This window comes from Pantherophis guttatus, chromosome 2 (assembly GCF_059756535.1).
Source record: "Pantherophis guttatus breed Tessera chromosome 2, ASM5975653v1, whole genome shotgun sequence".
NCBI classification, from domain to species: domain Eukaryota; kingdom Metazoa; phylum Chordata; class Lepidosauria; order Squamata; family Colubridae; genus Pantherophis; species Pantherophis guttatus.
The window spans coordinates 156,826,804-156,839,534 of record NC_142064.1 but is presented as its reverse complement, the minus strand read 5'-3'; the positions used below and the strand labels follow the sequence as shown (position 1 = coordinate 156,839,534).

The following is a 12,731-nucleotide window of genomic DNA, read 5'->3' as shown; positions in this document are numbered from 1 at the left end:
CGAAGACCTGCTGGTCAGCGTGTACGCGCATGCCGGAAACCAGAAGAGCAGCTGACGACGGTGCATGTGCCCATAGGGAGAGCCACCTGTGTGCCACCACTGGCACGCGTGCCATAGGTTTGCCATCACGGGCCTATCACTTACCTGCCAGCCCATACAAAATAATTGTACCCATTTGGCACCCTCTGATGCATTGAACTACAATTTCAAAAGTTATCTCTTTGAACCTGAAGAATTTGGCGGACTTTTGTTCAGCATAACTGGGAGGACACGTTAAGAGAAACATGGCAAAAAAACATCCTAAATTTAAAATAGCACAGACTATATATTATTTAGGAAAATTATCAGGAAGTTATTTTCTTGTGCATTCAGACAAATCAGCCATCAATAGAGACATAGAAATAAACAATATTTGCACACCATTTTGCAACCCAGACCAGTCTTTCTCAGTCACTTATTCAAAATACACAAGTACACAGGGTAAATGTAGTTGGAAAGCCAACAGGTGAGTATAGATAATATCATCACTGTAAGGAACCATGATATTGGTTTTAACCCATGTGGCAGCATGAAATCTTTTTAAGCAACGTTCTCCAAAAGAAAAGCCAAGAATGAAAACTCATCCTGGTTTTGTTGTTGATATCACTTGTCTAGGTAACAGGGCAATGCCTGTCATGTCCAGACATAGTCAAATCTTACCTGAAAAAAAGGCGAAGAGATCTCATCTGTCCCAAGTCAACTCTGAAGACCCCACAGATCTGTTCCAAGGCAAAGACCTTCTGTTGCTCATCCCATCTGGAGGCCTGGACCTGCCCATTATTCTCCTGGAACTGGGAACTGGGGTCAAGGCTTGAACTGGAGCTGGTTGAGCGAGTCATGTGGCTTTCACATGGGTCTCTACACCAAATGTAGAAATGGACAAATAAAAGAAAAGAGGTGGTGTGAGGCAGATCGCTACTAATTGCAAGAAGCACTGGTACAGTTAAAAGGTGAATGGAGGAAATCCAGGTGGACTCCATTTTGCTCCAAAGCCTGTTCTATTATCCTGTCTAGAAACCTCAACCTAAATTCACCCAGGAACATGCACGCATGCATATATATCTACTCACATGAAAAAATGCTCCTGGAAATTTGGAAATAAAATTATCTAACCCTACACGAATTATTAAATTTTATTTGAGTAGATAAAAATTGTGAAGTAAACGTACATATGGAATCTATACAGCTTAGTTAATTGCTATTGCACATGAACACTACTAATTCCACAAATAAACTTTTGTTATTTATTTCTCAACATTCTCTTTCTAACCCTAAATCAATAAACTACTCTGCTCAGTAAATATCTTTTCAAATAGATGAGGATTTAGTTCAACTTCAGACTGAAATAAAGAGTTACAAGGACAAAATAAAAAATACTGTAGTGGATGTCTCAACTACCTTTGCAAAGTTGGGAGCAAGAGACATGAAAAAGAGTGTGATTTCATGTCATTTCTTAATTGTGAATGGACAGGAGAATTTCAGTTTGTTCCATTTCTGCCACGGGGTCAGTGGACAAGTTTGGGTAAGCTTCCCAGTTATAGCAAAAGCTGCATTTTATAAAAGTGGCAATTTCTCAAAAAAGATGTTCCTAGTTGCCTTTTACACAAGATGGGCGAAACACAAATCTAATAAATAAATAACCTCCTGACAAAGAAAAAACAGTGCAGCTTTGGGCAAAACTATGAGACAACTGAAAGAAATACAACAAAAATGCAGTTTGGATAAAATAGATGGATAAGAGAGGAATCTTTCAAGGAGACCCACCAACAACATTATTGTTTGTCATTGTGTTGATTCCTCTGTCAACAATACCAAACAGGTCAAGCTATGGCTATCAAACCTCAAAAATATCTGCCAGGCTATCCCATCTCCTTTACATGGATGATCTGAAGTTGTATGGCAAAACACTTTCTGAAATAGAACTAAAAGACCTGGACAGGAAGACCAGAAAAATGACAATGAATCATATTCCTTCATCCACACAGCAATGTTGACAGATTTTACTTACTAAGGCACATACAATGATATGGAATGTTGCAAATACACCTGACAGTTGAAGAAGAAGAAAAGACATTGGAAGAATATCTGAAGTGAAGATGAAACTAGTGAAGGCTTATTGAGTACTGAAAAGACCAAACTGGCCCATAAGTAAGACCAAATGAAGAATAGAAAAGCGATATGATAAGGCAAAGTATTATACAGCCACTAGCAGATAACAAGATCTGGTAATGGTTTGAAGCAGGAAAGTTAAAAAAAAATAGAGGAGGTAATTCTGGCCACATAAGGCCAAGTCTTGAGGATAAATGCATATTTAGTCAGACAGCAATAGATAGCAAATGCCATCTCTGCAAAAAAGCTGAAGAAACACTGGACCATATAGTTTAGCTGCTGCAAGAAGATTGCCCAGACTGACTTCAAAGAATAAAATGACAAAATAGCAACAATGCATGAGATATATCTGCAAGAAATACTATTGCCTATAAGGAGGAACTACTAGTGGGACCACAAAATAGACAAAGTAATAGAAAATTAAGATGCCAAAGAGCTCTGGGATTTTAGAATTCAACTAGACAAACATGTGCTGCATAATTTCCCAGACTTAAGAACTTTTGATAAAATAAAAAAGTCTGGACAGTGGCTGTTGTAGTATCTAGAGACAGCAGTATAGATGAGAAAGAACTGGAAAAAAATTACAAAATACAAAGACCTGCAAATAGAAGTAGAACGACTATGGCAAAAGAAAGCAAACATAGTACTGATGTGCCTTGGGTGCAATCCCCAAACCACTGGAGCATCACTTGAGTACCACTGGCATTGACAAAATCACCATCTGTCAATTGTAAAAATCAGCTTTACTTGGAATCGCAATGGTACTTTTAAGTGCATCAAACAACAATATCTACCTATCCCAGGTCTTTGGGAATGACTTGATAGGCAAATAAAAATGCCAATTCCAATCTAAACAACTGTCTCTGTGTGACAACCATAATTGTTTAATAACTTTTTTGTGCCCTTGTTGTACATCACCCAGAGTCACATGTTGTGTGATAGGTAGCTATATAAATTTAGTAAATAAATAAATTATGCCAAACAGTTTCCCAGACAACAACACACACATATACACCAAGTTGTCACATCGTTATTTTTCCTATTTTTGCATCAAGCAAGATATCTGGAAAATATAGCGGCATACTTGCTTATTTAAGCATTTCTTAGCACATTCTCTTCCTATCAAAAGCTTTGTGAAGCATACAAAGAATCCCCGAACAGCCATTATTGTTCAATTGTCTTAATTATGTCAGCAGATGCTAAGCTGCCAGAGAATTTGCATTCACTTTTACCAAGGAATAGCAGCAACCCTGTTTATGTGTGGCCTGCATTGATTTTCATCGGGCTTCTGAAAGAACAGCAACAACTGCAACTCACAAATGTTCCACTGTCTCCATGCCTTTTAGAAAGGAAAATGAAAACAATCTACTTCTCAACGTCTCTCCAATTTAACTCTATGAAAATCTGGGATTTGTCGACCTTTTGAGAAGCCATCTTAAAAATCAGAAAAGCTTCTAGCTTTTGTCTGTCATATCCCTGAAAGATGCAATTCAGGAAATACTTTTGGCTACTCCTTGTAGCAATTTCAAATACCATTTTAAAGGCCATTTTCCCTTGGGGCTACTGTATCATATTTGGGGTACATGAAATGCTGCTACAGTTAACAAAACAGAAGAGACTGGAATGAACAAGAAGGGTAAAAAAAAAAATGATTTAAGAACAAAATTCTGCTGCTGTAGCTCCAAAACAGAGCAGAGTTTAAGTTTCAGAAATCTGTCCATTCCCACCCCTGTAAAATGCTAGTCCTCCTCCCGAAGAAAAATAAGAAAACCAGTAGTATGCTGGGAAATCAGTGAATCTGAAACTGTGACCTCCAGGATCTGGAAAAGGCCAATCTATTTGAGCAACCTGAAAGAGCTCTCTTGCAAAATGATGGATTGCAAAACAAGGGAAGGAGAAAATCTAAAAGCAGCTCCCTGAAAGGTCAGTTTATGCAATGTTTTCTAATCCGCTTACTGAACAATGCAGGTGCTGAATGCTGAAGAAATCACACACTCAGCATGCCAGTGTGAACCTTCCTAACCTGACAACAATGCTCCCTGAGCAGGGGCCACATGAGGCCATTGGAAGAGCCTTATTTTTAGCATTCCCCAGCAGCTGAGGTCCCTTAGGCATTCTCCATAGTCAGCTGGAACACCGCATTGTTCACAGAGCCCTTGGGAGAAGACCAAGTTCACCACTGCAGCCAGAAACCAGACTCTGCATACACAGCTCCACAGTACAGCCGCACTATTAGATGCAGCAGTTGATGCTCAATGTCCACAAATGCGAGCTCTTTTCATTAAAATCAAGCTAATTTGGACTTTAAGTGACATGGTCTTATTTCTGGCAGACTTCAAACTCTTGATTTTAGGGGCCACTGTTGACGCTGCCCTTTTCCCATAACCAGGACAGAACTCATGTCTTTCTGTTCTATAGAAAGAGTTTCCTCTACTCCTAAACCTACCTGAACTTCACAGCACTACGACCAGGTGAACAAAAGCAGAAATCTATCTACATGCTCTACTACTAAAACTCTCGTTGTCATAAGGTTTAAGTGGGTGAATGGTACATCACAGGGCAACAATTTTCGAAGGAAGTACAGGTAATCCTTGACTTACAGCAGTTCATTAACTGACCATTTTCTCTTTTTTTTTTAATTTAATTTTTTATTTTCAAATTATATAACAATAAACATTTTTTACTGTGTCATGTGTCTCTTACAGGTATTTACATTTATTCCTATACATTTTTATTTCTCTGTTCTAACCAGTTATACCACTTATCCCACACCTCATAAAATTCTTACTGTTTTATACCTACCTATGACTGGATCGAGACTTTGCTCTTGAAAGATATATTTTATGTTTTATGTTGGAAAAAAATAAAAAAATACTTTTCAAAAAAAAAATATTTTTTTTACTGTTTTCAAAGCTGCAATGGCTCTGAAAAAAAGTGACTTGTGACCATTTTTCCACACTTACGACCGCTGCAGCATCCCCATGATCATGTGATTATAATTTGTACGCTTGGCAATTGATTCATATTTATAGCCGTAGCAGTGTCCCGGGATCATGCGCACAGCTTTTGCAACCGTCTGAGAAGCAAAGTCAATGGGGAAGCCAGATTTACTTAACAATTCTGTTACTAATTTAACAACTGCAACGATTCACTTAACAAGTGTGGCTAGAAAGGTCGTAAAATGGGTCAAAACTCACTTTACAAATATCTCACGTAACAACATAAATTTTGGGCTCAATTGTGGTCATAAGTCGAGGACAGCCTGTATCTCAAAGTGGGCTAACTTTCAGAATGTCTTCAAAATCCATGACCCATGATTCCCAAGGGAATGAAATGTGGGGAAGCTACTGGCTGCTGCAGTCATGTGATTTTCATTTTCAAAAATTCTGTGACAATTTATCAGACAGGCTTGCAGTGCTTTGCTCCCTTCCCCACCCAGCAGCAGCCACTTAGCTGGAAAGGGAGAGGAAAGGAAAGGAAGGGACTGAGGAAGATAATGAGAGACTGACAAGGAGCGAGGGAAATTTCTGATGCTCTCTGCCAGTTTCCTTCAACTCAGTGGGGAGGTTGGCAGGAAAACGGAAGTTGGTCCTGTTCCCACTGCTTTTTTGCCAATCTGTGATCACTCTGATTCTATGTTTAGCTAAGGAAATATCTCTTAAAATGATGACCTGTCAGAGTCTAGTGACAGATAAATCCAGCATTATACTATAATTCAAGTACATTTGGTGCTGCATCATGACTACACTATATCTAAATACTACTATTTATGTTTAGTCTAAACAGCATTTTTCTCCCTGCAAAGACCTGGAATAGGCCTCTTGAGCTGTAGATGAATGAAATCACTCTCTGCTGAAGTTTTGTGAGAAACATTACCGTATAGCATAAAATCCCTTCCTTATATTCCTCAGCCTGGAATAAATGGCCAAGAATTATGGTGCTATGTAGCTTGGAAAAGACATAACACTTCTTTCCTGTAGCTGGCATACAATGTCATTTTTACAATGACAGTATTACATAAAAGCGGGCCGGAATACAGGTAGTTCTCGAGTTACGAGGATTCATTTAGTGACTGTTCAAAAGTTACAACAGCACTGAAAAAAGTGACTTATGACCGGTCCTTTAGTAGGTGATTCACTTAACAACCATGGCAAAAAATCAGACGTGATTCAATTAACAACCACCTTGCTTAGCAATGGAAATTCTGGGCCCAATTGTGGCCATAAGTCGAGGACTGCCTGTATTAATTCCTTGTGGTCCAAAGAGGAAGAAACAACTTAAAATGCTATTACAGACAGGTTGTGGGAAAAGGCCATCTTTGTATCAAGGTTCCCACTTGTTCTACAACACTCTATATTTTCTATTATTGTCAAGCAGATCAATTAAAGATTTCTTGACTATATTTTAAAATGTGTTAGTTTTACAGGCTCACTTGCATTGCATTACTGTTTCTTCTGGGGGCTAGATATTATCAGCTTACAAGACTTCAAAAATAATAAAATAATAAAATAAAATAAAATAAAATAAAATAAAATAAAATAAAATAAAATAAAATAAAATAAAATAAAATAATAAAATAAAATAAAATAAAATAATAAAATAAAATAAAAAAATAAAATATAAAATAAAATAATAAAATAAAATAAAATAAAATAAAATAATAAAATAAAATAAAATAAAATAAAATAAAATAAAATAAAATAAAATAAAATAAAATAAAATAAAATAAAATAAAATAAAATAAAATAAATTTCTGGCAGACAGCCTTGGCAAACTAATGACCATAAGGCCATAAGAAGCTGGCAGTATTTGAATGACTGAACAATGGCAACAATATTAAATGAGGTGCCTGCTATCTGAAAAACCTGCTGACCTATGAATATAGAAAATGTAAAAAAAGAACAGTACATGCACTATCTGCATTTGCCTTGCTAATCCAATTAACTCAGTTGGATTTCATGAAGAATCCAAAATGGCTCTTGAATCATTCAGAAGCTTGCTTACTAGCTAAGGACCCTCTAGAGCAGAGGTCAGGAATGTTAGCCCTTTTATGACTTGTGGACTTCAACTCCCAGAATTAATGAGCTAATGGCTGGTTCAGGGATTCTGGGAGTTGAAGTCCACAAGTCATAAAGGGGGTCATCGTTCCCCACTCTGCTCTAGAGATTATCTGTTTGTTTCTTTATTTGATTACTATAGCCACTCATAAATCCACTGGAGTTGGGTAGCCAATATATTTAAACAAAAAAATAAATAATCTTACACAAGTGACTGTGGATGGCTTATAAGATTAAAACAGACAAACCCACCACATATAACAATGCTCTCCCATGTTACCACTCACCATCAAAGCTCATCATGACGCATTTGTTGATATGCACTATTTATATCCCCATAATCGAGAACTTGTTCATATTATGAAACACATTCAGAAAACAATTGCACGAGACAGTTTTATGAACACTTGGAATAAAGTACTGTATTTAAATTCTGCCTGGCACCATGGTGGACATTCCTATACCTCACCCTTTTTGACAATGAAAAGGATTTACTATGGTAATCCAGGTCATGATGCTCTTATTGCTGCTAACTCATTAAAACAAGAGTACACAACTTTCATGCACTCTGCCTATTTGTTCAGCCAAAATAAACATTATGATTGGCTGCAGATCCTATGCAGATCTGCTGCCCTTTCTGGGATTTTGAAAGTGCCACAAACAAAGAAAGGAGGAAAGGAGAAGGAGGAAAATTTTATAACTATAATACCCAGATAATACAGAGATGTTTCAGTGTAATTTTTTTTAGGCAAAACATTTAAGGAACAAAACGAAAAGGAACCAAGCATACCTACCCAGACCACAAATGCAATTAGAATTTTAATGATTTCAAACATTTCCAATCATTCAAATAAACAAAATAAGGTAAACTAAGCTAATTCATCCTTTTCGTGAATTATTAACCTTTAGACCAGGGGTCCCCTATCCCTACCCCTGGGCCATGGACTGCTACCGGTCTGTGATATGTTAGGAACTGGGCCGCGCAAGCGATAAGCGAGCAAACAAAGCTTCATCTGCACATACGTGGGATCTAACTTGCACGCAATACACACAAACACACACAGCGCCTGGAAGAACTGTCTTCTATGAAATTGGTCCCTGGTGCCAGAAAGATTGGGGACTGCTGCTTTAGACTACTTTTCCAGCTGATATTTTAGAGGCAAGCAGGGCCAATCATAGCCCATGGACAGCTTTGTGGATCTATACCCAGAATTCCTTAAGACCCAGCTCACTGAAATTTGCCTGCGAGTCTCTGAAAAACTGTATGACCTCTGCTATCCTCCCCCACGAAAATTAAGGAAAGAAAAGCTCTCAGCCTCTGAAAGGATCAATGCATGTCTTGGGGAATTTAAAAAATTCTAACTCCTCCCAAAATAGAAAAAAATATATCAGAAAATTCTACCTCTGACATTCTTACAGAAATCAATACATCACTGCTTGCCCTCTTCTTCTTTCTAGGGATCCCAGATGCTGAAAATGTTACAGGAAAAGAAAAGCTTTGCATGCAACAAGGCTGTCCAACCATCTCTAAAGCAGAAGCAGTATGCTCCATCCCATAATTGGGTAGATCAGATTGCCCTGATAGACTCACTGGAAAAAACACTTAACCATCTCTAAAATTCTCAATGGTTTGAAGACAGATGAAATTTCAGGTAAGTCATATAACAATATTATTTTTATTGCTTGCTGTGGTAGGAAAAGACAGAGATCCTGGCAACTTTCCGAGGCAGGAACCATTCCTCTTCCTTACTATCTCACTAGCTCCTGGAACATCAGCAGAACATTTGTGATGTTGCCCCTAAGATCAAGATGTTCATATCAAGATGCTGTGTTGTTTTTCTTTGTTAAATTTATATGAAACAGCATCAGTACTGGGTCAAACTCATGCATCGTTTTGGTACAAGGATTTTGTTGTCTTCTCCTCCTTTCAATTTCGAAGTTTAACTGCAGAAATTACAGATAGTAACTGAAAAACAAAATTGGCTGGAATCTTCCTTGAAATACAGCCAATAGCACACCTCCCTGTGGACTGACACGTAATTAGGTGTGGTGTATCAATATCCTTTTGTAATACTACGGTATACCAATTTCAGAAGGCTCCTTCTGTGCTCTCTTGCCCCAGGGCCCTTTCTATTAGCAGCCACATCAAATGGGAAGTTCATCAAAGCATCCATATCTTTGGTACATCCTTCTTCCCTAAGCTGCGGCGTGAGGCAATATGCCTGAATTTTGATGTCATACATTTATATATGGTTCAGGAAAATCTGGATTGTCCTGATAGTTTGTAATCAACTAGAAATGGGAAGTTAGATAGGTCTGAAAAAATTGAACCAGACATCTCTAGGCTGGAATCTCACGTCATTCTAATCTTTAAAAAGTCTGGCTTAATCAATCTCTTCTTGCGAGTGGAAGTGGATTAACCAATCATATTTCCAACTCTGGCTTATAAGGCCAGAACAAAAATGGATCCAAGTTAGGCTGCCACAATAAATAATAAATAGAGATTCTGTGGTTGGTTTATCTTCCCCTGTTGCAGGGGGGAATAAGCAAAAGCAGTCAAGCAAATCAAGAACCAGAAATGGTGATCTTTTTTGATGAACGCTAAAAAGTCTGGCTTAAAATCATATGCAATCATAGACTGGACCAACTATTTCTTATTTGGGGTGGGATTTTATTATCAATCACTTTGAATATGTAAACAAAACATGAAAAAGGGTAAAATAATATAATTCAGGGATTTTAAAGTGTCACGGCGATTATAGCTTTTAAAAATATCATTATGAGGATACATATGTGTTATACATATTAAGGGACTAAGAAACATTACTTAAATGTGAGCTAAAATGAGTCACAAAATCCATGGGCCACAACAATATAAATCATTGAATTGAACTTACAGCTTAGTAACTTCAGCCCATATGATTAAAAATAGATTCTGATTTAGATATTGCTGACTAACTATATCAACTCGAAAGGAAAAAGTGATATTTTAGGGTACCATTGCTGCATAAATGTGTATATACTGCTTTCCAGGAGAAAACAGATTCAGGTCTTTGCCCCAAACTGTTTAGAACTGGATATTTAATCAGTGATCTATAGAAGATGAGTATAGGTAGCCCAAAACATATATTGCCAGGCGAAATATTTGTTAAGTGAGTGTTGCCCCATTTACCTTCCTTGCCACAGTTGTTAAGTGAATCACTGCAGTCATTAAGTCAGTAACACAGTTGTTAAGTGAATCTAGTTTCCCTACTCTCTTTGCTTGTCAGAAGGTCACAAAAGATGATCACATGACCCCAGGACACTGCAACTGTCATAAATATGAACCAGTTGCCAAGCGTCCAAATCCTGATCATTTGACCATGGGGACAATGCAACCTGTTGTAACCTTGAACAGTCACTAAATGAATGGTTGTAAGTCAAGGACCACTTATAATTTGGGTTGTATGCAGTAAGGGCGTTTTGCTTCTAAGGACACTTGGCTGGATTGGGAGGTGGAAAAAAACACCCCAGAAGAGAGCAATGGAAAAACCTCTTCCATATGAATGGATAGAAAACTATATTACCAGCTGTACCTTGGTAATCTCCAGAAGTCAGAGATGACTGGGGATATCCTCCTTTTTTCATCCCCCCCCCCCGCCATTTTTTTCCAAAATGAACCCAGATACATCTGAAAAGGAGAATGGAGGCATGGTCTATTACTGTCTCTTCTCCTATCACTAACCAAATGCATGCCTTTCTTCTGAAGAAGCACTGAAGCTCAAGAAGGCCAGCACAGATTAGCCCCTCCTCCCTCCTGCACAAATACACATGCACGCACACACACACAATGTGACCATTTCCCCCTAGCCAGTGGCACTAAACACTATTTAAGTAGCTAATTAACTTTCTGGGCTAGAAAAGCTTCTGTAATTGCGTTTCTTTCACCTTTATAGCTCCCCTCCCTCAAGGGAGCTAGAGCTGTCCTCTGGCATTTGTTCTGCTCCTTCCTACCACTCAGGCACAACTTCTACCTTGACAGCAGCCTGCCAATCACGGGCCGCAGAGGTCGCTGGGGACTAAATTAGGAAGACGCTTGTGATGGACAAATCCGCCTAGCTATGCACAAAGACAGTGCAAAAAGAAAATATGCTTACAAGTAATTTCTACATTACATTAGAACGTGGCTTCCACAGCCCCCATCAGAGCCAAAGATTTCTCCATCGTTGACTCCTTTTTCTTTTCTAAAGTAGATGGCAGAGATGTTCAAAACTTAAGACCGTTTATGTTTTGTTTGCACTGGCATTTGCTCCTCATCAAACTGAGGGGGGAAGGGCATAGAAAATATAAATACTTTGATGTTTCAAGCCGTGACAGTCATATTTGGTTCCAAGGTGCTACATTAAGCACTTTGCATCTAACCTTAGTCGCTTGATCCAAAACTGCATATGTACACACACAGGCATAGACCAGGAACCAGAAGGTTCTCCTTTGGGGATGACACAAGTGTCATAATCCTTGGTATTCTGACCCTGGTTTAAGCTTTTCAAGATTCTCGCTTCAAGCACACCTACGCCCACAATAACCGTGGCTGTACATTTTGGGTGGCACAGGTATTTCATGACAGACTAGAATCTCTGTCTTATTTTATTAAAAGAGAGCACCTACTGCAGCTCTGGTCAAGCTTAATGACACAGTTGTGCAAAATAAGGAAGTGAGGGAGGGAGAGACAAGAGCAGCAGCTGTTGTGGCATCCTAATTTCTCTCTAAATTAAAAATGAGAGGAGCCGGGGAAACAATACGAAAGAGCAATTTTACAGGAAACCACTTAACTAGGGTGAAGAGTTTTTTTTTCCCTTCCATCTATTGGGTCATTTCAATGGTCACACTACATAGAAACTTTCAGCACCTTCTCTGTCCTGGCCACCCCCTTCCCAAGATTTTGGACTACATTGCCTATCATCCACAGTCAAAAAACCTATGATGCTGGTTTGATATGAGAGGCGCTGTAGTCCAACACATTTGGCTATCACCGAATTAAGGACACTCTTCAATATGGAAGAAATGGAATGCAGCATTTGCTTCTATGAGGATATATATTAAGTTACTGCTAAACAAAGCGAGAAGTCCTTATTATTGGGTTTTTTAAAAAAAATATGGACAACTTCTGCCAATACAACAGAATCCTGAAATAAAATTGCACATTTTTCTTCCCTATCTCCTAAAGATACCTTCTTTCTCAATGGAGAAATGATCATTTAATCTGTTTTATCCTGTCAAATGCATCTATGTATATCCGAATATAGATGCTGCTTTTTGTCAGAGGAAAGAGAAAGAGAGAGGGAGGGAGAGGGAGAGGGAGAGGGAGAGGGAGGGAGATTTGAGATTAAAAATATTACCTAAACAGGTAAGGTATATTTTGGAAAATCCATAGAAAGGATTTTCTGAACATTTCTGTGGTACAGTTGTTTCATGGCGACAGGTTTGGTTGTTTCATACTTATGAATAAACACGCTCACACTGCCCTAAGCAGCTTAACACAGCTAA

At 38.3% G+C, this 12,731-nt stretch overlaps 1 protein-coding gene across 6 annotated transcripts in view; it reads right to left on the bottom strand.

Annotated features, from left to right (window-relative positions):
* TBC1D16 (TBC1 domain family member 16) overlaps positions 1-12,731 on the bottom strand; it is a 74,135-nt gene that overhangs the window by 14,576 nt on the left and 46,828 nt on the right. For all 6 annotated transcript variants that reach the window (XM_034412814.3, XM_034412815.3, XM_087887087.1 and 3 more), the window contains one exon: positions 700-897. In XM_034412814.3, the coding sequence (XP_034268705.1) occupies positions 700-897 (198 nt within the window). The remainder of the gene's footprint in view (positions 1-699; positions 898-12,731) is intronic.